Genomic DNA, 25,366 nt, shown 5'->3' with positions numbered 1-25,366 from the left:
ACGGTGAAAAGCAATGATTTCAGTGCAGATTTTAGGACACAGTTTCGCCAGGTTTTCACGAGAAATCACACTAAAATACCATCTTCAAATCCAGAGGTTTAGAAACAAAATGAAACAAGGCTGCTGCTTCCTTGTGTTCAAAGGTCAGGAAAAAGCACCAGCTAGTCCACACTTCTTTCACATTTAGGTAACCCAAGGTTAGTTTATACATGCCTTTTCAATATGCACTTCAATTAAACAATGGGCTGCAGCAACAATACAAACACTCTGTTTGATTGACAAGCTGGGTAGAGGGCTGTCTCCAAATCATTATGTTGGAGAAAAAGCTAACTAAATCTAAACAAATGCCTGGGCAAGCGTAAGGTTAAGCATAACTGAGAACATTAATCACATGACAGGAAAACAAAAGCAGAAATATGCACGTTTCCTTTAAACTTTACCCAGCTTATTTTTCTGGAAACTGAAACACAAGTCATGCTTTACTGCAATCTGACAACAGGAGACTCCGATTCAATAAAGCCTTTCACACACAAGAGATTACTCACACTTGTATTCAGGCCCTCCAGAAGAAAAACTCAACTTCCCACCAACACAACTTGTGAAAAACAGGGAAGGGGAGGGAGGAAAACACAGGCACAGAATTTGCTGGGAAAATTATGGCAAGTTGCTATTATCAGTGTATAAATAACCCAGCAACTTGTGTTGAGGCAGCAATGTCCTGAGCTGCAAATTGCTGGAAGATTTTCACACTTGCACCATTAGCCTCATGAAAACAGGAGCCTGCAGTCAACTTCCCCATGAGTTTCAAGAAATGCTGTATTTGAGCTGTTAAAATCTCATTCCTGCAAAGCAAATTGTTGAGAAGTTTTTAAAATTTAATATTTTTTTCAATTTTGTTTCCGTCTCTTTTTTTTTTATCTCTCTTTATTGAAACTTCCTTTCCCATTCTTTTTTTAACCGTGAGATGCTCTGCACCAGCCAATTCTTGGTCTGAGTGCTCATAGATAGGACCGGACATTTTCTATAGTGAATCTTTCCCTCAGAGTACGAGAAACTCTGCTGCTGGGGGAGCATTCAATTATTTACATGCAGGTTGACTAAAATCTATGTAAATATTTTTACTACTTCTAAAATTCAATTTTCGGGTTTACATTCAGAAATAGACTTCATGAATCCTTTGTACATTTTGAAGACATTGCTTTGGTGGCAGCATTGAGAATTTACTTTCAAATTTTCTGTTTTTTGATTAATGACCTAAATCTTATTCTCTGATCTTCTTCAGTTTACTATTCTAGCCCTTGTCTTTGCAGAATATGGCACATTGTTTAAGATATACGTCTGTGGGAATCTTCTGGAAAGTGGTCTCCATTTCCCAGATGAGTCAGCTTACACTGAAATCCATGAATTATTGGCTTCTGAGAGAAATTGTGAAACTAGAGTTGAAGATATTAGGTGAGTTAAGCAACATGAAATTTATCACAGCTGATGGAAGAGGACAATCTGACCTTTATCAAAGAATTGGACTAGGCTGGTGACACTTTCATATACCACGTTCTGAATCTAAAATGCAAGTGCCCTGGGAGTTTCCCAATATACCAGATTGGGACAAGGCTGACAATTACTCAGTCAACAGACTCTCAATTAGTCTTTTTTGAGGACCTATGACAGATAAGCTATACAGAGTGATCGATAGGGGAATCTACGTTCTTAACTAGGAATTTTGTTGCCAACCGAAGGTCCCAGCCACAATCCCTTGGATCTTTTCTGTCCAATGGTAGTATCTGAAATGTGGGAGGCTGTGTTTTCCTGTCTGTTTTGGGAGCTGATGGTACTTGTGCATATGATTTTCCTTGTGCATCCAGGAGAATGTCAATAGGTGACTCTGCGGTTTTGAAATAGTTGGACTGAGAGCCTGACAGGTCATGTGTAATTGGCAGAGAAAGTGGCAGGAGGATACTTGTTTTTGAATTATACATTTGAGCTTTTTCATTTAAAAAAAATGTATTTTGTTCAATACGGACAAGCTGTAACCTGTGACTTATGATATTGATGACATAGTTTCCCTTTAACACGACCGTTTACGCCAGTTAATAGTGAAAGTTGTCTTCAAAGTGACAGCTCTTCAGCATGGGGACATCATTAGGTGCATCTTTCACTTCTAAGAATGGTACCTTATATTGTTATAACATCCTACTTAATTTGCATGAGTAACCCAAATCTTGACAAAATAGCATCCATAAAAAAAACTTATCTTAGTACCTTATAATTTGATACTGTCGGTAAGCATAAGCTATTTTTGTTGGAATTATGCTTTATCTTTACCTTTTGCTCTGCCCCAGTACCACTCCATGAATATGAAATTTAGTTGTGCGGTATTGCTAAAAGCCTGAACACTACAAAATTACTAACAAATGTCCTAAATCAAAAGTTCCCAAAGTTTACTTGTGTACCTCCTTCCAGGGCTACACAATTACCACTACCAATGTTGTGGTTTAATATTTTAACCATTTCAATGTTCAAGCATTGTACAAAATATACGAACTATAGTACACATATATAACTGAAACAATGCCTTAACAGTACAACTCATCTTTAAGGGGATGGATGGAGTTGTTTGCTCGAGTATAGGCACATAATGTTTGGAGCGATAGTTGGCAGATTGAAGCCCTTACAATAAGGAGTTTTAGTATCTGCCCCCTCACACAATGGATTGTGGCGCCTGGGCACCCTCTCCCCGTCCTTTAAGTGCTCAAATTGGGCAGGTGAATTTTTTTATTGTTTTACAGGATGTGGGAGTCACAGGCTAGGCCAGCATTTGTTGCCCATCCCTAATTGTCTTTGAGGAGGTGGTGGTGAGCCACCTTCATGAACCACTGTGGTCCAAGACTTGGGTACACCCATAGTGCTGTTAGGGAGTTCCAGGATTTTGACCCAGCAACAGCAAAGGAAAGAGATATTAGTTTTAAGTCAGGATGGTATGCAGCTTGCAGGGAAATTTGCAGGTGACGGTGTTCTATGCATCTGCTGCCATTGTCCTTTCAGATGGTAGAGGTTGCCATAGTGTGTATATGGCTGGTCCAGTTCAGTTTCTGGTCAACTATAACCCCCAGGATGTGGGGGATTCAGCGAATGTAATGACATTGAATGTCAAGGGGAGATAGCTGGATTCTCTCTTGTTGGAGGGGGTCATTGCCTGGCAAGTAACATTCATGCCACAAATCAACCCAAGCCTGATTGTTGTCTAGGTCTTGTTGCATATGGACAGGGGCTGATCAGTATCTGAGGAGTCATGAATAGTACTGAATGTTGTGCAATCATCAGCAAACATCCACGCTTCTTCCCTCCATCATAAGGTCAGCTCATTGATGAAGCAGATGAAGATGGTTGGGTCGAGGACACTGGGCCTGAGGAGCTCCTGCTGTGATGTCCTGGGACCGAGATGATTGACCTCCAACAACCATAACCATCTTCCTTTGTGCTAGGTATGACTGCAACCAGTGGACAGTTTACCCCAATTCCCACTGACTTTAGTTTTGCTAGGGCTCCTTGATGCTACACTTGGTCAAATGCCACCTCGATGTCAAGTATAGTGAATTTTGCATCAGCTCCTGAGTTTATCCCTTTTGTCCATGTTTGGAACAAGGCTGGAATGAGGTCAGAAGCTGAGTGGCCCTGGTGGAATCCAAACTGTTAGCACGCAGGTTAAGTGCTGAGTAAGTGCTGCCTAATAGCACTGTTGATGACACCTTGCATTAGTTTGCTGATGATCAAGGGTAGATTGCTGGGTTGGTGGTTGGCCAAGTGGTATTTGGCTTGCTTCTTGCGTAAAGGACATACCTGGGCAATTTTCTGCATTTTTGGGTAGATGCTATTGTTGTAGCTGTACTAGAGCAGTTTGGCGAGGGGCGCAGCTAGTTCTGGAGAACAAGTCTTCAGTACTACTGCTAGAACGTTGTCAGGCCCAGAGCCTTTGCAGTACACAGTGCCTGCAGCTATTTCTTGATATCATGTGAAGTAAATCAAATTGGTTGATGACTAGTATCTGAGATTCCAGGGGTCTCAAGAGGGGTTGAAATGGATCATTCACTCGGCATTTCTGGCTGAAGATGTTTGCAAATACTTCAGCCGTGTCTTTTGTATTGATGTGTTGGACTCCCCCATCATTGAGGATGTGGAGTCTCCTCCTCTAGTTAGTTGTTTATTTGTCCACCACCATTCACAACTTGTTTTGGCAGGACTGCAGACCTGATCTGATCCATTGCTTTTGGGATTGCTTAGCTCCGTCTATCACATGCAAACAGCAGATGCAGCATGCAAGTAGTCCCATGCTGAAACTTCACCAGGTTGATGCCTCATTTTTAGGTATGCCTGATGCTGCTCCTGGCATGGCTTCCTGAACTCTTCATTGAGCCAGGGTTGGTTCCCCTGGCTTTATGGTAATAGAGGAGTGGAGGATATGCTAAGTCATAAAGTTACAGATTGTGGTTGAACACCATTCTGCTGCTGCTGATGGCCCACAGCGCCTCATGGATGTCTAGTTTTGAGTTGCTAGATCTGATCTAAACTTATATCATTTAGCATGGTGGTAGTGCCATGCAACACAATGGACAGTATCCTCAATGTGAAGATGGGACTTTGTTGCCTCAAGGATCGTGTGGTGGTCACTCCTACCAATACTGTCACGGACAGATACATCTGCGAAAGGTAGATTGGTGAGGGTGAATTCAAGTAGGTTTTTCACTCCTGTTCGTTCACACACCACATGCCGCAGGCCCACTCTGGTAGCTATGTCCTTTAGGATTTGGCCAGCTCAAGTCAGCAGTGGTACAACCAAGCCACTCTTGGTGATGGACATTGAAATTCCACCGCCCAGAGTACATTCTGTGCCCTTGCCACTCTCAGTACTTTCTCCAATTGGTGTTCAACATGGAGGAGTACTGATTCAACAGCTGAGGGGTCGGGGTGAGGGCAGTAGGTGGTAATCAGCTGGAGGTTTCCTTGCTCATTTTTGACCTGATGCCATGAGACTTCATGGGGTTTGGCATCAATGTTGAGGACTCCCAAGGCAACTCCCTCACGACTGTATATCACTGTACCACCACCTCTGCTGAGTCTCTCCTGGTAGGACAGGACATACCCAGGGATGGTAATGGTTGTGTGGGTATGATTCTGAAGATATGATTTGGGGAATGTGAATATGTAAGGCTATTGCTTGACTGGTTTATTGGATAGCTCTTCCAATTCTGGCACAAGTCCCCACAAGGTTAGTAAGGTGGGCTTTGCAGGGTTGATAGAGCTAGGTTCGCTGTTGCTGTTTCCAGTGCCTAGGTGAATGTTTGAGAGGTGTCTAGGAACATAGGCTTAGGAGGAGTTAGGCCATTCAGTCCTTTAAGCGTGCTCCGGCATTTAATAAGATCATTTAATGTTCTGGTTGTGGTCTCAACTCCATTTTCCCAATTGTTCCCCCCCCACCCCCCCGCCCCAATAACCTTGGTCTCCCTATCAAAAATCTGTGGAGAATTCAGATTGTATTCTTGCTTTAACAATGTTGGAATGAAATAGAACCCAAGCTTTGTACATTCAACCCCCTTAGTTAAAAAAAAAGTCTTAACACGTTTCTTTGTCAATTTACCTTTTTGGATAACTGCAGCAGATCAAGATAACTTCCCAAATCCACCAGAATTACCACCAGGAATGTGTAGCAGCAATCAACTGAGGTCAACATGGAGCTCTACTTTTCTTATGTCCACTCTACATATGCCTTCTTTGGCAGGAATGATATTTCCCCATTATGCCACAGCCGATGGTAAATGCTGAACTGCTCAAATCCCAAGGGGAAACTTGAAATAACTGTCATAACTGTTTTGCAATTTGTATATATTTCGAGATGTATGCCTTGAATTCAATAGTAATAAGACCACTGAGTATTATAGGTTTCTTACAAAACTAAATGAAACCTTTATCAATACAAGAAATGATTTTAAGTACATACATAGATCTATAGATCTACAAATTACTACTATAACTTCTAAATCCCCTAGTTAATCTAACTCCCAGTTACACTTTCATTAAAGCAACAGTAAGACACAGATTTTAAAAGACCCAGGCAAAGAAACATGATACCCTGAACAATCCAATTCAAAGTGAGTTTTCTTAACTTCAGTACTTTGTAGACAGCAGCCTGAGGCATAGGTGCTGAAGGCTTTTCACACTTGTTTGATCTTAGGATGCCTACCCTTACACACAATCTTTGCTCCTTTATACATATTTTCCCCTTTGAAGGCAAATTCTCATTGTTTCACTATGTTTTTGGACTTTGCCTTTCTAATAATAAAAATCTCTCATGGTACCAAGTTTACCAGTAATCTTTGGGAAAAATAAACACACTTAACTTCCTTTGGCTAGGTGTAATGCTTCACTCCCTCTCTTTGAATCCAAGCTAGTCTGGTTTATTTAAAATGCAAATATTCCCTTTACCACTTACATTCTAAAAATCCCCCCATGTTTATTTCCTTAACATTTCAAACCTAGCTTATCTTTTGACACATCAAAGCCTTCAGATCAGCTGCCTTTAATTCAATTAAGTCACACACATAGACCCATAGACACAGACCCCCTATTACTCTACTTAACAATAACATTATTGAGAATTATTATAACTTCCTGACACCTGAAGAACTTTGCTGAGTTTTTCAAGCATCACTCCCAAGAGGGATAGGAACATATGGAATGGCTGATTAAATTCCAGAACCAGCATGGGGGCCATGTCATTCTCCATGATGTCTTGAAACCTGACTGGGATGAGTTGTGCAATGGTCTTGAAGCATTGAGGTGCATCCTTCATTTGAGAAAATTGTGAATCAATCGCTCCTGGACCTGCATAAACTAAGAGGTGTCTATAGTGGTGTTGGTGTCCTTCCACTGACCCCACAAACTCTGACAGGGCCAGTGCTAGATTAATGATCCCAGTGTACCTGCCAGAACTGCAGCCTGTAGGCTTTGGGCCCAGAGCCACCTCAGAGTGTATTGTTGAACCATACAGGGCTAGTTTCTGTATTTATGCTTGAGAAATAATCTATGCTTCCATTTATTCAAATGTATTATTTTTAACCTGAGTTTCAAATTGTAGTTTAAATCTATTTAGTGTGCTGTGCTCCTGCATGCAACACCATCATGGGAACATGTAACATTCATGCCGCTCAAGTGCAAGACAATGACTATCTCTAACTAGAGAGAACCTGATCAACTCCCCATGACGTTCAATGGCATTACCATCGCTGAATCCCCAGCAGCCATATAAATACTGTGGCTACAAATGCAGGTCAGGAGTTGGGAATTCTGTCAAGTAACTTACCTCCTGACTCCTCAGAGCCGTCTACCATGTAAAAGGCACAAAGTCAGGAATGTGATGGAATACACTCCACTTCCCAAATGAGTGCAGCTCCAATAACACTCTAGAGGCTCAACACCATCTAAGGCAAAGCAGCCTGTTTGATTGGCACCCCATCCACCACCTTAAACATTACTCCCTCCACCACCGGAACACAGTGGCAGCAGCATGTACCAGAACAACTTGCCAAGGGACCTTCAACAGGACCTACCAAACTCATGACCTCTATCACCTAGAAGAACAAGGCCAGCAGGCGCATGGGAATACCACCACCTGCAAGTTCCCTTCCAATGACACCCCCTTACTTCAAACTATATCAATGCTCCTCGCTCGTCAAAATCCTGGAACTCCCTTCATAACAGCATTGTAGGTATATCTTTAACCATTGCAGCTCGTGTGGTGAAGGTGCTTCATCGTTACCTTCTTAGATGCAATTTGACATAGTAACAAATGCTGGCCTTGCTAGTGAAGCTCACATTGCATGGATGAATGAAAGAAGTGTTCACTGAAGAATCTGATCTACAGTTAAAACTAAGACACTTATCAATTTGGTAAAAAAAACATGGCCAATATAGATTCTCGAACGAAAAAAACATATTTCAGTTGACCTAAAAATTCTGCAAATGTAGAATTTATTCATCTGCTCCAAAGAAATTTCCCATCAGCAATTTTCTGTCCTTGTTTAGGGTACTGTTACAAATTCCAGGCCTCCACTAGATAGTCTTTCAGGTTTAGTTTCACTGGTGTCTCTGGTAACAGATCCATATTCCATGTGACCAAAAGTTCATCTTTACTCCCCTTACAAAGGTGTTCCCCAGGGACCATAACAATAAAACACCCCGATTGTGCAGGTACTGGATAGGGTAACTAAATATACACTTTTCCGTGAAGTTATTTTATCTTTAGGAAGGTAGCATGATGAACATTCTTGGTCAGGTCAAATGCAAACCATCAAACTGGTTTATTTTACATGTAATATATGAACTAACAGAATATATTTTCAAGTTTATTCCAATCTATTTAATACACTTTTTAAAATAGATAAAGCAGCACACTGCATTACCCCTGTTAGTGGACTACAGATTAACTTCAGATAAAGAAGATCCATGAAATATGTTGATTCTGGTATGTTAACAGCACGAAAGGAAAGATAGGAGTGAAGGTAGGCAGCATTACAGGAGGTGGAAGAAAACAGATGTTGGGAAGGAGACTGAGCTTGGGGTTGAACAGGACAAGGCTTACCATCTTCCTTATTCAGATGGCAGGTTAGCAAGAGACACTTGTTGCCAGCAAGGTGATGGGAAAGGAGAGAGTCAAAAGAGTAGGTTATGGGCTTCATGGACAACTACATGAGCTGGGGGCTGGAGGCGGGTGGGGTGTTGGAGAACTGGATGACAAATTGAAAATGACGGAGGATAAATGTACAGTTAAGTACAGATACATGGAAGAGCTGAGAGTTTGGGGCTTGTGAATAGTAAAGAGGCAGCAACAGCTGTAATCAGGGTGGCTTTGACTTTATAAAGGTCCATGAGTCCGAGGTGAAAATGGAAGTAGACTGAGGTGGGGATGAATAAAAACTAAGGATGGAATGAAATGAAGTGTGGGTGGGTCAGATGAGGAGAGGATTTGAAGTAGTGGGTAGACCAAAGAGAAAGGAAGCATTTTATTCCCCAGAATAAGTAGTAAACTGTTTTAGTCAGGATGAGGACCAACATACAATTTGAAGTGATTCAGAGTACCAGGACTAGCCAAGCCAGAGTGCTCAAGTTAGGGCAAAGAAATAAAATATTATTTAAATATTGTGACAAAAAAATCTTCCTTTCTGCCAAGTGAATGTGCATGCACAAGATTAGTTTTACAGAACATTAATTTCCTGAAATAGTTTAATCACAACAAACCATGTACCTAGGTGGAGAAAAATGCTACTCTGCAAGATTTTTGGGCGTGGCATCATCTTGGAAATCATCTGAAACTTTTTCAAAACCAATGAAAACTTTAGCTCTCAGACCTTAGATGAGGTTCGTAACCTTGTTGTAGTCGGGGGGCTTGTGTGATCCAGTGAACATTTCAGCTATGTTGTCTGGAGGCTAGAACTCCTAGTAGGGTCTCCCTTGGCGAACAGGTCTAAGGTGAGGTTCCAGACAAAAAGCGATCCACCAAAGACCCCCATGATGGTTCTAGAGGTAACAGAGAACCTCTCCCAGAACAGGGATACCGCGACACACCCCTGGAGCCAGGCCTGGGGATGGTGCTTGCTGGCGAGCGCCTGGTGGCCAGGCCACCCACATAACCCAGCGGGGCTCAGCCCAAAATGGCTTTGTGGAGCCGCCTTGTGGGCCCACCGCCCAGTGGGGGGCCAAGTGCGATGCCAGTGTGGCAGTGAGCGAGAGCAGGACAGATTAAGATGGACTAGACCTTGGGAATGGAAACTGGCTCTTGGGACGTGGAATGTCACCTCACTGGTGGGGAAGGAGCTGGAGGAAGAGGTACTGACTAGGTATAGTTGGTCTCACCTCCACACATAGCATTGGCTCTGGAACCAAACTTCTTGATCGAGGACGGTCTCTCTCCTACTCCAGAGTTGCCCCCCATCCCTGAGAGGCCCCGGGCGGTTATGGGGATACTCACAAGCCCCCAGCTGGGTGCCACAGAATTGGAGTTTGTCCCAGTGGATGAGAGGGTCGCCTGAGTGAGGCTTCGAGTCTCAGGGGAAAGCTGAGTTTGTGCGCCAAACGGCAGCTCAGAGAACTTGGGCTTCTTAGAGACAGAGGGATTGATGCCTGATAGGATGCCACCTACTGACTCTATAGCCTTACTGGGGACTTCAACGTTCACGTGGGGAACGATAGGGATACTTGGAAAGGAGTGATTGGGAGGAATGGCCTCCCCGATCTGAACCCCAGTGGTGAATTGTTATTGGACTTCTGTGCTAGTCATGGATTGTCCATAACAAACACCATATTTTAACGCAAGGATGCTCATAAGTGTACCTGGTACCAGAGCACCTTGAGTCAAAGGTCGATGATCGACTTTATAGTTGTCATCTGACTTAAGGCCTTATGTTCTGGACACTCGGGTGAAGAGAGGGGTGGAACTGTCAACGGATCAACACTTGGTGGTGAGTTGGATTTGGCACGCGGGATGTGGGCCAGACAGTCACGGGAGGCCCAAATGTGCTGTGAGGGTTACCTGGGAATGTCTGGTGGAAGTTTGTGTGTGAAATGATTTCAACTCCCACCTCCAAAAGAACTTCTCTTGTATCCTGGGTGAGGTCAAGGACATAGAGTCTGAATGAACCATTTTCAAGACCTCAATTGTTGAGGTGGCTGCGAAAAGCTGTGGCTTGAATGTGGTCAGTACCTGTCGTGGCGGCAACCCTAGGACCCGCTATTGGACATCAGTGGTGAGGGAGGCTGTCAAACCAAAGAAGGTGGCCTTCCGGGCAATGCTCGCAGATTGGTCTCCTGAGTCGGTTGAGAGGTACTGGCAGGTCAGGAGTGCTATAGCAGCAGCAGTTGCTGAAGCGCAAGTTTGGACTTGAGAGGAGTTTGGAGACGCCATAGAGACTGACTATCAGATGGCATCAAATTTGTTCTGGCAAACCATTTGGCGCCTTAGGCGGGATGTTGCCCAAGCTGTTCTCAGCAAAGGTGGGGAACCACTGGCCACAACTGGGGAGATCGCCAACAGGTGGAAGGAACACTTTGAGGTACTCCTCAACCCAGTGAGCATGCCCTCCTTACAGGTGGCAATGCCAGAACCCTCCGGTGAGATCAGATTGACCGCTGTTACTGAGGTCGCTGCGGTGGTCAAGTGCCTCCATAGCGGTAAGGCAGCAGGGGGGACGAGATTCGTCCGGAGATGTTGAAGGCATTGGGCAATGTTGGGGTGTCGTGGTTAATGCACCTCTTCAATGTTGCGGGTACCACTGGATTGGAAAACTGCGGTGGTGGTCCCCATCCTTAAGAAAGGGGACCAGAGGGCGTGTTCCAATTAAACAGGGATCACACTCCTCAGCCTCGCTGGGAAAGCCTATATCAGAGTGCTGGAAAGCAAACTTTGTCCATTAGTCGAACCTCAGATTCAGGAGGAACAATGCAGATTCTGTCCTGGAACAGTGGACCAGCTCTTTGCCTTCTCATGCATATTTGAGGGTTTGTGGGAGTTTCGTAATCTGGTCTACCTTTGTTTTGTAGACCTGGAGAAGGCATATGACCACGTTCCTCGGGATATTTTGTGAGAGGAGCTGTGGGAATATGAGGTGTTGGTGCTGCTTCTGTGTGCTATCAAGTGCCTCTAGTTGTGGAGAAAGAATGTCCACATTCTCGGTGTTAAGTCAAATTTGTTCAAGGTGGATGTTGAACTTCGCCAAGGGTGCATCTTGTCTCCACTCTTGTTGGCGATTTTCATGATCAGGATATCAAGGCGCAGCCGAGGTACGGAGAGTATCCAGTTTGGGGGCTTGAGGGTGGCATCTCTGCTGTTTGCAGATGATATTGTGCTTCTTGCCTCATCCAACTGTGATCTCCAGTGTGTACTTGAATGTTTCGCTGCCGAGTGTGACACAGCTGGGATGCCAATCAGCACCTCCAAATCTGAGGTCATCTTTCTCTCCTGGAAAACAGCGGGTTGCTCTCTCCAGGTGAGGGGGTGGTGGAATTTAGTGGAGGAGTTCAAGTCTCTCGGGGTTATGTTTGCGAGTGATGGCGGGGGACCATGAGATTGACCAGTGGATAGGTGCGACAGCTGCTATTCTACGGGCGCTCTACTGGTTCGTGCTGGTGAAGCAGGAGCTGAGTTTTAGGACGAAGCTCTCGGTTTACCAGTCGACCTACATCCCCATCCTCACCTATGGTCATGAACTGTGGGTAATGACCGAAAGAAGATTGCGGGTACAAGCGGCGTAAATGAGGCTTCTCCACAGGGTTTCTGGGTGTACCCTCCGGGACAGGGTGAGGAGTTTGGCAATCCAGGACAGCCTCAGAGTAGAGCTGATGCTCCTCCGGATCAAGAGGGGGCCAATTGAGGTGGTTCGGGCATCTGACAACGATGCCCCCTGGTATGCTCCCGCTGGAGCACGGCCCATTGGACGGAGACTTCAAGGCTGACTCAGGACAAGCTGGAGGGATTACACCTCTCGGCTGGCCTGGGAGCTCCTGGGAATCTCCCAGGAGCTGGAGTCTGTGGCTGAGGAAAGGGAAGTCTGGTCTGCCCTGCTCAGCTTACTGCCACTGAGGCTCTCACCAGGAGAAGCGGTGTGAAAATGAATGGATGGAGGATGTTAGACTATGGGTACCAGACCCTATATCTGGGAAACTCGGGGCTGGATTTTGGGTCCTAGGCCTAGCATGTACTTATAATACATAAAATAAAGTATGAAAAATAAAGAATAAAAGGGTTTTATTCAAATTGCTACCATAGGCACCAGCTTGGAATGGTTTTCGGGTCCTTCTGGATTTTGAGACGCTAGATAAAGGGTTTGGAACGTGTATTTGCAATAACAGCAGGATATAGAAAGTAGTAGTAGTAGCAGCAGACACCGAAATATACCTAATGTGGGGGGCTATGGGTGAATTGGTGATGTCTATCTAGGGCTTTTCCAATGGTTCAATTCTAAATAAATTGTAGACTTCAACTGTAAATCTTGGGGGTAAAAAGTACCTGTTGCACATTATTGGAATAATATCCAGGTCGTACAAAGTGCACACAAGAGGGACCCTTCCACTGACGGAAATGTGTCATTTTACAATTTTTGGCTATGTTACAAGACCATCTGGTTGTAATTTGTGCCTAAAAACACTCATGGGTTAAATTCACAGAACCTCAATGCTGGGAAATGCAAATGACGATCTAGAGGAAGTCTTTCCAACTAGCATACTTGAGACGATGGGAATTAGTTTAGGTATCCCAGTGGATACCAACATCTTTTGTTGTTGGGATAACCTACTAATTTGAAAAAAGTATGGATCGTCAGCGAAGAATATACTCTTCAGAAGGAGGCAGTAAGTTTGGTTGATAGGCCTACTGGCAGGTCCCTTAACTAGAACAAACTGTGGCATCCAACATTGGACAAGCAGTCTGACAACACAAGAGGCAATGGACAGGTTGTAAGTGCAGGGGGAGAGGTAGGGTTGGGTGCCATCAGCATATATGAGTTCATGTCTGTGGATAATGTCACCAAGAGCAAAACATATAAATGAGGAAGAGGATTGGATGAAGGACAGGTCCTTGGGGGCTCTGGAGGCAATGGGGCGGGAACAAGAACAGAAGCAATTATTGCAGATGTTCTGTTTATGATCAGATAGGCACAAAGAGAACCAAGTGAGGGCACTCCAACTGAGCTGGACAACCAAGAAAAGGTACTGGAGGAGAAGATTATGGGCCACCATGTCAAAGACTGCCGAGAGGTCAAGAAGGATGAGGAGAAAAGTTATCACCAAGGTCACTGTCATAGAGGATGTCACTTGTAACTTTGGGTTGGGATCATTTTGGTGCTGATGACATGGAAACCTGAATGTGTGAAAGATGGGCATAAATGTGAAAGCAACATGTTCAGAGAAGAAGCAAGGGAGATGAAGTTGGGAAGAAACCTTAGGAACAGAGGGATCGTGAGTGGGTTTTCTTGAGCAGTAGTTTAAAATTAAAAACTTGCAATAATGTGAAAGTCTCTTAACAGTTGTGCTGGCATTAAATTACTGATAATAGCTTGAGACTGGAAACCTTATTCTTCCCCAACATTGGGAAAAAAAAATACACTGATCATGTCCTAGAGGTCCAGCAGATCCTCTGGGCAATTTATATCATAACAGATGCAAATCTAAGTAATGCAAAACTACCTACTGGAGGTGATCTCAACATTGGTTCCGCAATCAAATTAGTCACCCAACACCCGAGTAACCACATTATTTTTACATTTTCAAGGAATCAGAAATCGCAGCACAGAGGTACCAAAGTAGCTAAGCATAATGGCACAGTTTTGAGAGACTGAATAAAATGTCACTGATATTAATGATGAAGTATTATGAAACTCTTTGTTACTGCAATATTAACTTAAAGCTGAGTACCGAAAATAAAATCTTCCATAAAATAAAACGAACATTTGGTCCTGTGTTTGCTGTGTTGTCCTCATGTCATCTATTCCTCTCAAAATTCCTTTCTATAATCTTTGACACTTTAATTTTGTTCTTTTTCTAGCATTTCTACCAATTTCAACTTATTTTATTTAAAAGCCCACCGGCCCCTACCTTTTGCACAAGATGTTGAAATGGCTGAAAACTGGTTTTAAGGGTCAATCTTTTGGAAGCTCAGATTATACAAATTGACATGATAATACCATATTTTCAAGAAAGTAACTCTTTGACTTAGGTCCAAACATTGAAACAATATGACTTTACCCCCACAGCTAATGCCCCTGGACAAATAAACTCATTGGTTGCGCATGAAGGGTTAAAATCAATGCTCATTTGCTCATAAACAAGCTTGGTCAATTCAATTGATGGTGTAAACCATTGCTGGTGTTTACATAATGCACACTCCTTGTACCAGCTATTGTTCATTTTTCCCAATACTGGTTTGGAAGCAAAGCTGGTAATACTGTTCGCATGAATCACAACACCTTCAGCTCTATTATCTTTACTACCCTGTAACTGTGTCCCATAAAATTACTTTCCAATTTCAGGGAACGCTTAGAAAAAAATGCTCTTACGAAAGAACAATGTGCCATTTACACTGTCTTCCCAATCTGTATTTCCCTTCCTCACATATCATTCCCAGATATGTGGCCGGGAAGTGACCTGATCCCAACCCTTGACAATGTTCAGCTATGCATGAAGAAATAAACAAGATGAAGTGAAATTTTTCACATGATTTCTTCCTGGAAGATTTTCTCTCTTCTTTAAAAGAAGTTCTACTTTGCCGCTTCCCAACATATCTCTGCACGTTTGAAACCAATAGCACCACCCTCGCCAACCATTGTGATTGTTGTCCTCTTATACCCTGAGCAGAGCTTCTAAAGTCATATCCTGTCTATCACAAAGATTCCCTAATTCCATCTCTGTAACATCATGCACCTCCACCCTGCATCAATACCTTTGGTATCTGCAGATTCAACTTTCCCCATACACACTTTGGCTGGCTTCCCATTCTCCACTCTCTCTAAACTTCAGTCATTGAAAACACTGCTGCCATTAACCTATCCAGTAGCAAGTCCTGCTCACACATCACACACAGACATACATTGGCTCAGGTCCCTCAATGTTTCCAATGTAACATTCTTATCCTCATTAAGACCATGCCATTTACTGTATGTTATGTCCGCTAGTTCTGCAATTCGTCTCAGAACACTTTGATTTTCTGACTCCGGCCTCCTCCTCCAGTAGTGGTCTTGTCTCCAGCTACCTAGGCTCTTCACTTTGGAATTTCTTGTTGGGTGCTGTAGGATACATTTGGAAATTGACTCCAGGCCTAAGAATAAGATAGCTGAGGGACAAGATGTAAATGAGGAAAAGGAGGAAGCCAAGGATGAAATCTTGAGGTACAGCCAAAGGTGAGTACACGAGGTCAGAGAAGGCAACATTGCTGGAACCGTGCTGACTACTTTGAATAAAATAGTAGAACCAGTCAGGGCCAGGGAGAGAAATCATGGGCCCTGGCGCTACTCCTGTTTCCAGGCTCCTTATTCCACCAAACCACCCCCTTTCACGATTCAGCAATCAACTTTTTTTAGTTTGAGCTCTTCATACTTAATCATAGCCTCCACGTATTTCAAATGTTTGCAATTTTCATTCATCCATTACTGATATCATGCTAGTGTAGCTCAGTTTTTATGACAAGTGAATATGCTGCAAGTCTTTTTTTCTAATAAGTACATCCAAGTATTATTTCTTCACTCAGAGGGTGGTGAATCTTTGGAATTCTCTCCCTAGAGGGCTGTGGAGGCTCAGTGGTCGAGTATGTTCAAGACTGAGATCAATAGATTTCGGCATGTTAAAGAGGGATACGGGGATAGTGCAGGAAAATGGTGTTGAAGTAGAAGATCAGCCGTGACCTCACTGAATGGCAGAGGGGGCTCGAAGGGCTGAATGGCCTACTCCTGCTCCTATTTATTGTGTTATGTTCTTAAACTAATTGGCCTGAAAATTCATAGAACATAAAGAGACAAACTGAAGTTCGGAATTTTACTTGAAACAAAATTTAGCTTTCAATATTTGAGAATAAAGGGGTGACACCAGGATGAAAAATAAGCACTGAAATAAAGGTGAATTAGTGTAACTAAAGAAAAACACCTTTCCTAACTTTCATGGGAGCAAACAAATCAATATCAAAATTAATATTTCTTGCCAATTCTTTCTCAATGCTTAAAACTGTTAAAATCAACTAATCAACTGTCAGCAAGCCAGACAGCATCTGTGCAGAAATCTGTCAACATTTTAGGTATTGACCCTTCCTCAGAACAGGGAAGGTTTGAGGAAGTGTCCAAACACAGTCAACTTCTGTCTTCTCCACAGATGTTGCCTGACCCACTGAATTTTTCCCGCATTGTTTGTTTCTGTATAAAGAATAATGGTATTTTAGTTGGAGTAAATAACAGTGGCAAATAGTCAAAAGTGATTCTAGCAAACATTAAATTAAGTTAAATTACCGCTAATAGCAAATTGCTGTGGAGAAGGCCAGAGGGAGCAGTACACACTGACTCCAATGCTGAGTTCTACAACATTCTTCATCTCGTTGTGCTAACACAGAATATTTAGAGGCTGAGGCAAGGAAAAAGTGAGCTTTTTTGGAACATCACTTCGTGTGACTTCATTTTGCCATGAGGTCTAAAAGAGAGAGGGATCAAGATCATGAGACATTGCATCACTTCATGTGATTTATACTGCATCTTATCAGCATATCACAGTTAGAATTAACCCCTTATACATCTCCCCCAAGCCTCTGATTCTCCCCATTATACTACACCTCCTTCCAAGTCTCTGACTTCCATTTCTTTTTTATAGGGACAATCACTATGGTGGTTTCACTAGTCTACCCCAACCGGTCCTCTGCTCCTTTGGAGTTCTGCTTGTGATCTCTCAGGCTCTGCTGAATAGAAAGAGGATTGACAGATGACTCCGGTTAACCAGACTGGTGGTAATCTGGATTAGTAGATGAATGCAACATTTCTGGTCTGTTCCATTTGGTAGATGACTGCTTCAACTGTGTAGAAGGGTGCTTTTGTGTGTAAACTAGTGCACATTTCTTCTGTCTCATTTCTTCTGTCTCATTGTACCATTTTTGATCTGGATGAGGTAGGACTGTGGATGTAATGTCTCAACCACTTGTTCTTGGCGAGCTTGATCTCGAATCCAAACTGGCTCTCCTGATTAGAGGTCTGGTAGGTTGAGTGCTTTGCCTCGTTTGTCATAGTTCCACATCTGGCTGGACTGATACTCATCCCCTTTCTCCCTCAACTTGTCTAAGTCATCGCATGGCATGCGTGAGTGGGAGTAGGGAGTTGAGTTGTCAGTCTTCTCATTAGGAGTTCACATGGTGCTAAACCATTTAGGAGTGGAGTTGAATGAAAGCTCAGAAGTACAGTTGGATGTCATCATTTTTCTTCAGCAATGCTTTCGTTGTACACATTCCTTTTTCAGCTTCTCTGTTGGCTTGAGAGTATCTTGAGGGGGCAGGTAGCATGGACAAATCCATGAGATATTGTGAACTCTAAAATATTTATTGGCAAACTATGGTCCATTGTCTGAGATTACAAGGTCTGGGATTTTGTGTTGCAAAAATCTCCTTCAATGATGTAATCACTGCTTCAGAAGTGTGACCCCCACAGTTGCTCGACTTCTAGCTATCTCAAGTAATAGTTGACTATGATCAAGAACATCTTACCTGTGTTCAAAAAGGTCCATTCCAAGAAATTCCCATTGTCTTGATGGAAAGGAAGATGACATCAATGGCCCTCTTGTCTCCTGACAATGAACAGCATATGTAATACAGCTTGATATGGCCTTTTCCAATGATTTTGAGACACCTGGCCACCAAACAGAATATCTGTTTGGCTCTACATTTTGTGAAGGCCAAATGTGAAGTCCTTGGCGCAATCGTTGCAATATTTTGAGACTGAGAACTCTTGGAATGACCACTCTTGTCATAGATGAGTAAATCACCAACTACACTGAGGTGTCCTCTCTGTTCATGTTACTGATTGAGAATAGAATTGTTTGGCATGTATGCTGGCTATCCTTTGTTGCAGTACTCTCTGATCAGAACACATTCTCCATCAGATCTCTGCCTTCATTCAGTCAGAGTTGTTGCTGTAGAGCTGTGATTATTGTCGATGCAAAGGTTTCTACCTCTTCAACAAGGACTAGTTCACCTTGTTCAGGTATTGCCATTGGGATATGTGACAAAGCATCTGCTGTGGTCTGTTTTCCCAGAACGCACACTGTTTTTGCAGACCTCATCATCCTCAGTCTGAATTGTTGTACTACATTTTTGCTAACTTCTTAGAATTTAAGAGCGTCAATAAGGGTTTGTGTCCTGTCTCTAACCTGAAGTGGAGACCAAGAACATAATCTGCAAACTTTTCACAAGCCCATGCAGCAGCTAATGCTTCTTTCTTTACCACTTCATACCTGTTCAGTGTTTGTCAGTGAACAGGATGCATAGTAAACTGGTCTACACTTTCCTTTCGTCTGTATCTGAAAGAATACAGCTCCAATCCTGTAGAAGCTGCATCTGCAGCAATGATAGAGGGTAGTTCTGGATCATAATGAGCTAAAATATCAGGTCATATCAGCAACTCTTTGATTTTCTTCAAAGTCCTCTGTTATGCTTCCTTCCAGCATCTCGTATTGTCTTGTTGTAACAGATGATGAAGTGGCTCATTGATGGCAGCTAGGTTGGGAAAGAATTTTCTGACTTAGTTTACCATACCCACAAATCTCTGCAGCTCAGTCATGTTGAGGGGATCTGGAAACACCTTGATTGCTCTCCTGTGGATCAACTCTGACACTGGATGCATCCAAGATACGCTGAAGGAACTTGACAGTAGGCTGTGAGAATTCACATTTGGGTTGAGTCTAAGTCCTGCTTCCTCTAGGCATTGTAGCTCTAGTGTCCTGTTCTGTCTGAGTTGATCCACGTACCAGGATGTCATTTATGTGATATATGACTCCATCCAAACTTTCTAGGGTACTTGGCATTGTCCTCTGGAAGATTTCTGGCACTGATGTGATGCCCAATGGTAATCTGTTGAAAGAAAACCTCCCAAACTGTGTAATTAAGGTTGTGAGGAATATCTTCATTGAGGCATATTTGCCAAAAATCCACTATTTAGATCTAGCTTTGTGAAGATTAAACTCTTTCCCAATTTTGCGAAGCTGTCATCCACAGATGACATTGGATGCACTTTGCGTGCAGCTGCTTTGTTCAGTTGTGTAGGATCTACGCATATTCTGATAGATCTATTGGGTTTTGGCACTGTGCGTGGTGTGTGCATGTGCATGCGCACACATGTATGTCTGGCTCACTCCCAGTCTCGTGGTTCACTCTCATCACTCACTACCCCTAAGAGGTTTGGAGATTAATATCGCTGAGGTGGTGGTGGGATGGCTGTGAAGGTGGCAAGATGCGTTTTCTCTCCACCCTGTCAGAGAGGAAGTCAGGAAGGGCCACACCATCAAAGGAGGAGGTCAGGAAATTGGGAAAGGGCCACGCCATTGAGGGAGGAGGTCAGGAAGGGCCACACCATCGAGGGAGGTGGAGGAAAAGGACCTTGTGGGGGTAAACCTAACAAAGGCACTAGGAGCTTTACCTTACCTTACGCTCCAGCCAGGTCCAAAGAGTGAAGAAAGCATCCACCGCCACAATGATCAACAGAAACAGAAGTCATGAGGCAAGCAAGAAAGGAAGGACTGAGGAATATGAAACGTCCTACTGGGCCAATGACTGCTGTTGTTCAGAACAAGAGCAATCATTGGCCAGGTAGCCTGTCAATTGGGATGTCTACATGCCAGATTGGCTGCTTTGGACAATGACCATACCGATTGACAGCCTTTGGGTAATGATTGCTGCTGTTATGGCCAGTGAGGCTGGGCCCCCTATAGCACCTTCTGCACCCTGCTCTCCCAGGTCCTGAGAGCAGGTAAGGGTGGTCTGGCAAAGTAGGCCATACAGCAGAGTCACTGGAGAGGATGGAATGATTCCTTATCATACATTTTGCAGTGGAATGCTCATTTATATAATTTTAAGTCCTCACTGATATAATACACATTCACTTCCCCTCCCACTAATAGACACTTCACATGTATCCTTGGCAGTTTCATCTCCGCTCTCATCATAGCTATATCAGAATTCAACAGTATATACAGATTATATAATGTAATATGGTTTTAATATTTAACATAGGTAAAGCTTTATGTACGTGTCACCACTAGGAACTATTTTCCTATGTGGAGACTGAACTAAAAGTCACTATTCAAAATGTTTATTAGTATAACAGCACAGGTGGGTTACTTTGAAACTATCAATTAAAGTTTTCACTTCTATGCATTTTAGTTTAGTAAATTTGAGATGAAATGTTGGTAACTTCAAAGTTTCTGCACTTCAAAAATACAGGGAGGAAAGGCTATTTTTCTTGCAACTTAAACCCTCAACAAATAGATTGGTAGGACAATCCAAGGTAAATCATTCTGTACTGTCAAAACTGACCATTTTAAGCATTCCAATGTATTTGTTTTCATTCTTTAGTGATTTTCAGCCACAATTACTCCATCTGGTTTCATTGCAATATGCTTGACCTGTCCTCAGTAAGGCCCAAAGCAAAGCTCTTTAGTAATTCAAATCAATAGGTTTAATTATACCTTCAATTGGAAACCTAAAGCTCTGTTTTGAATGCCATCTAAGCAACCAATTATAAACTGGTAAACCAATTGCCAGTTTTTCAAAAGGCCCTTAAAGAGATAACATCCCTATATAATTAACTAAGGGCAGTGTGATATTTAACACCATGATTAGTTCTGAAGAAATGTAGCTGATGAACTGATGTCTAATTTAAAGGCATTAATTCTTTCTCCATCCCAAATGTTCAGGTCTAATTAGTGTTACAGGATTGTTCCAACGATCCATCTTGTTCAGAGGCCTGCATGAACCCTCCTGAGTCTACCTTACTCATGGGCTGGCTGGTGTTAAAACTTAAGCCCTGAACAAAGGGGCACAGTTTGCTCATCGTACAAGCCCCAACAACCACATCATCCTTAGGCTATGAAATCTAGGGCATTATCCTTAAGACCTGCTCGAGAGATACTTCCTTGGTAATCTGCACCAAGTCAAGAAGATTTTATTGGAACTCCACCACCGCAAATCATCAACTGTCAACATAATTGAAACAAAACAGAAAATGCTGGAAATACTCAGATTAGTTCGCAGCTGTGGAGAGGTAACAGACAAGTAAATGTTTCAGGTGTAGACCCAGGCTGTGACTGGCCTGAGTGTTTGCAACATTTTCTGTTTTTGTTTCAAATTTCCAAAGCCCATGTTTTTTTTTCAAATCATATAACTGAATATCTTACCCCTCCCACAACCTCCATGCCTGTGCAAAAAAGACCTAGAAAACTGAGAAGTAATGAATACACTGATAGGTGAATAAAAAAGTTCTAACCATCCATTACAGCAGTATTCCACTGAATATTCTGATGCAAATCTAAACTAATTGGTTCAGATTTGTGCTGATCCACTACAACTCTGCAAGTATATTAAATTCTACCCCAATCAAATGCTGATTTAGTTTTCCCTGTGGCATGCAGGGGATGTCAAACATTGAAGAGAAAACAAGATCAAACTGGATAAAGACAGCATTTTGGTCCATTTCATCTCCTCCCAGAATACCAACAATATCTACCATTTTCCCAATACAGCATCTTCAAATGGAGACATGGGATGTTTATATTTACCTGATCAAGGCGATAGAGCCTCAGCTTCATATCTCGTCTTCAAATGCAGCACTTCACAGTGTTACACTAAAGTGCGACTACTTTATTTGCTCAAATCTTGGGGTGGAGCTTGAACTCATGACTTTCTAATTCAGAGGAAAGCACACTATTGTCACAATGGTGGGAAATTGTGACTGAATGAGATCTACCTATAACTTCATCAACTAACCAAAAATATATTGCATTGTTGAAAAATGACCTTTTTTAAAAAAAATACAAGACACTGACCAAAGATGGCTACCACCAGTCACTTTATGTCTGGCTGTAAGTTGACCACTTGTTTGGAAAGTTAATATATAGATTGCACCGCTATCATGTTGCTCATGGAATTCCACACCTGGGGGTGTCAAGGTACACCTGAAACAGGGACTCTTGAAAAGAAGGCATTAAAAATGCAAAGTGCTGGACTTTAATCAATTGTAATTCTGTCAATACAATGGGAACTGCTAACCAACCAGGTACCCAACAGACATTCAATACCCCTGTTAAAGACAAAATAACCCCATCTCCTGTGTTTCTACTGTCTTGAAATGTGTCAAAAGTTTGAGATGATAGATCAAAAATGTGAGTGCTTGTTCTACAACAATGACTGCAAGACACGTTAATGGAATTGCTTCTTGGAATATACAGACAAGAGGTTTAAGAAGTGGTTTGCCAAGCCAGACACAGAGAAAGAAGTCACCTGGAAACACTGATGAAGGGAACAGTGAGGAACTTCTCTCTCTCTCTGCAGCTAAAACTGACCCCAGCAAGGTGCAATTACCTAAACTTCAATTCAACTCTAAGATTTTAAAGGAAACCAGCTAAATTCAAACAGCTATAATGTTAAACAATCTACGCCTCAACGACAAGCAAAGGACTTAATCATATATTCTTTTCACTTTTATTTGGACTTTAACTTTTCTTAATTCTGAGATCTGTGTGTGTATGTGTGTTATCATGTCTTATATTATTTTGCCTCGGGTTTAGTAACTGATAAACTTATTCTTTGACTCAAACAACAACAACAAGGTTTGATTGGGTCCTTGTTGAGGAGTAAATACACCTGGATTGGAAGAGGCATCTATGGGGAAAAGAAATTTTTAAAAACCTTTGTTGCAAACAACCAAGGGGACTGAATAGAGAACCAGTTCACTCCTCCTTACACAGTCGTAACGCTACTAATTTGGTCAAAAAGACTCTTCTAAATAAATGGTGAACACTGTATATGGGGAGCACAGGTTCAAGCTAGCCATGGATAGTGAACTGACATTGAGAAACTCCTTTCAATAAAAAAGAAATTTCAATATGTGGATAGGATAGTGAAGAGCTCCAGAATGATTTAATAGATTACTATGTGGTTTTGATTGGGTGTGTTCAATTGTGATTTTGGTGAAAGGAGTGGGGAAAATGGGAGACAGTGTGGGGAGCTGTGGCATTTTTTGCCTTGAAAAGCCAAGGTGGGCTCAACAGCCACCAACATCTGCACTTAATATGATCTGAACTTCCTGATGCCTTAATGATCTGTAAATGCTTCATTTTGTTCAGAAAAATGAGCTTCCAGCAATTTTTGATTGCACTGACAATGCAAAATATGGCCATCTGTAATCAAATGTTCATCTGATGCATTGTTGGAAGATAAATCTATCCATTATAAATTATGTACATCAAAACAGAAATAATTAATTACTTGAAATATTTTCATGATTCAAGAAATGCCAACATTTCCAATTTACAGCACAGCCAGTTGGTTATTATTTTCCCTGGTCTCAGAAAGCTGAATACGTTTTGTTCCCGGATATTCTGAAGGGCATTCGATTATAAGGGAGCTGGAGTCCTTCCTGACAGGTGACTGCAAAGCAACAATAGAGTTCTTTTAAAGCCCACACAATGGAACATAAAAGCTACTCTCACACACAAATAGGCTACTTGAGTTGGGATTAAAGAAAAAGCACTAAGCCAAATAAAAGATACAGTTGTCTGATAGAAAAGGATGTGGGCGAGCAGTTATGTTCGTTCCTTTGAAATAACACAGTTATCACAGAATGGTACTTTCATTGTACACACTCATTTATGAAAGATTTCTATCTCTTTAATGGCCCATATAAATCAGGCTTTTTGCTGTCTCGGTAGGTATACTCAAGCCACACCACTGTGAAGGAAATTATCGTAACTCAACTGATGTCAAGAAACATCGATCAAACATTTAACCCATTCGTGTCTACAGGTTTGTCTGCTGATAAACTGGGATAAAAAATCACATCTGTAATATTATTCATAATCAAAATTACAGGTAGATATTGCTTCAGTAGCACAGCAATGATGTTCTCTTTACTGTTGTTGGAGTTTCTGTACAATCATTTTCCAGTACCATGATGTAACAACTTGAAAATCAGTCTCTTACTAAGTCAGCTAGAATTTTCAGGTGTTGCTGAGGCCTCTGATACCATGTATACCCAGCCTTTGAATTCCATTTTGTAGTTATTACACAGCTGAGCTGCATATGTCAGGCATAGCACCCTGAAGGAGCCAGCCACCCAGTTAGAGACATACATGGGGGATGCTGCAGCTTGAAATATGCTACAACAACTGAGTAGAATTTTAAGAAAGGCTTAAATGTTGAAGAGAGACCAAGGAGGAAATGCCTGTACTGATAGTTTTGCCCCTTGAAACTCAACCTCAGAAATCGACGAAAGGTCACAAGTCTGAAACGTTAACTCAATTTCTCTCCCACAGATGCTACCAAACCTGTTGAATATTTCCAGGATTTTGTTTTTATTGCAGAACTTCTGTTCTGTTCCTGTTCAGCAATTTAGAATTGAGGTGGAACAGGGAGGATCTCAGATCACCACAGTATTGGAGTGACTGCTGCAGAACACAACTCTTTTGACAGGCTGGGCATCACCTAAACTGGCGCCAATTTCTTCACAAAGGTGGTAAACAATGGGGAAGATTTACAGTAAGGTGAGGGGAAAAAGAATTCTAAGTTTTAAATTAGACAGCCTTATCAGGGAAAGTG

At 42.3% G+C, this 25,366-nt stretch overlaps 1 protein-coding gene across 6 annotated transcripts in view; it reads right to left on the bottom strand.

The window, feature by feature from the left end:
* Positions 1-25,366, bottom strand: part of atxn10 (ataxin 10) — a 264,516-nt gene that overhangs the window by 117,405 nt on the left and 121,745 nt on the right. The window contains exon 10 of one of the 6 annotated variants that reach the window (XM_078568306.1): positions 24,065-24,199. The exons of the other annotated variants lie outside the window; for them this stretch is intronic. Coding sequence (XP_078424432.1) covers positions 24,080-24,199 — 120 coding nt within the window. The 3' untranslated portion in view covers positions 24,065-24,079. Of the gene's footprint in view, positions 1-24,064; positions 24,200-25,366 lie in introns of those variants that run through there. 6 annotated transcript variants of the gene reach the window in all.

This window comes from Cetorhinus maximus, chromosome 22, assembly GCF_964194155.1.
Source record: "Cetorhinus maximus chromosome 22, sCetMax3.hap1.1, whole genome shotgun sequence".
Lineage (NCBI taxonomy): Eukaryota > Metazoa > Chordata > Chondrichthyes > Lamniformes > Cetorhinidae > Cetorhinus > Cetorhinus maximus.
The sequence above is the reverse complement of the archived record's forward strand: the minus strand, read 5'-3'. Positions and strand labels throughout refer to the sequence as shown.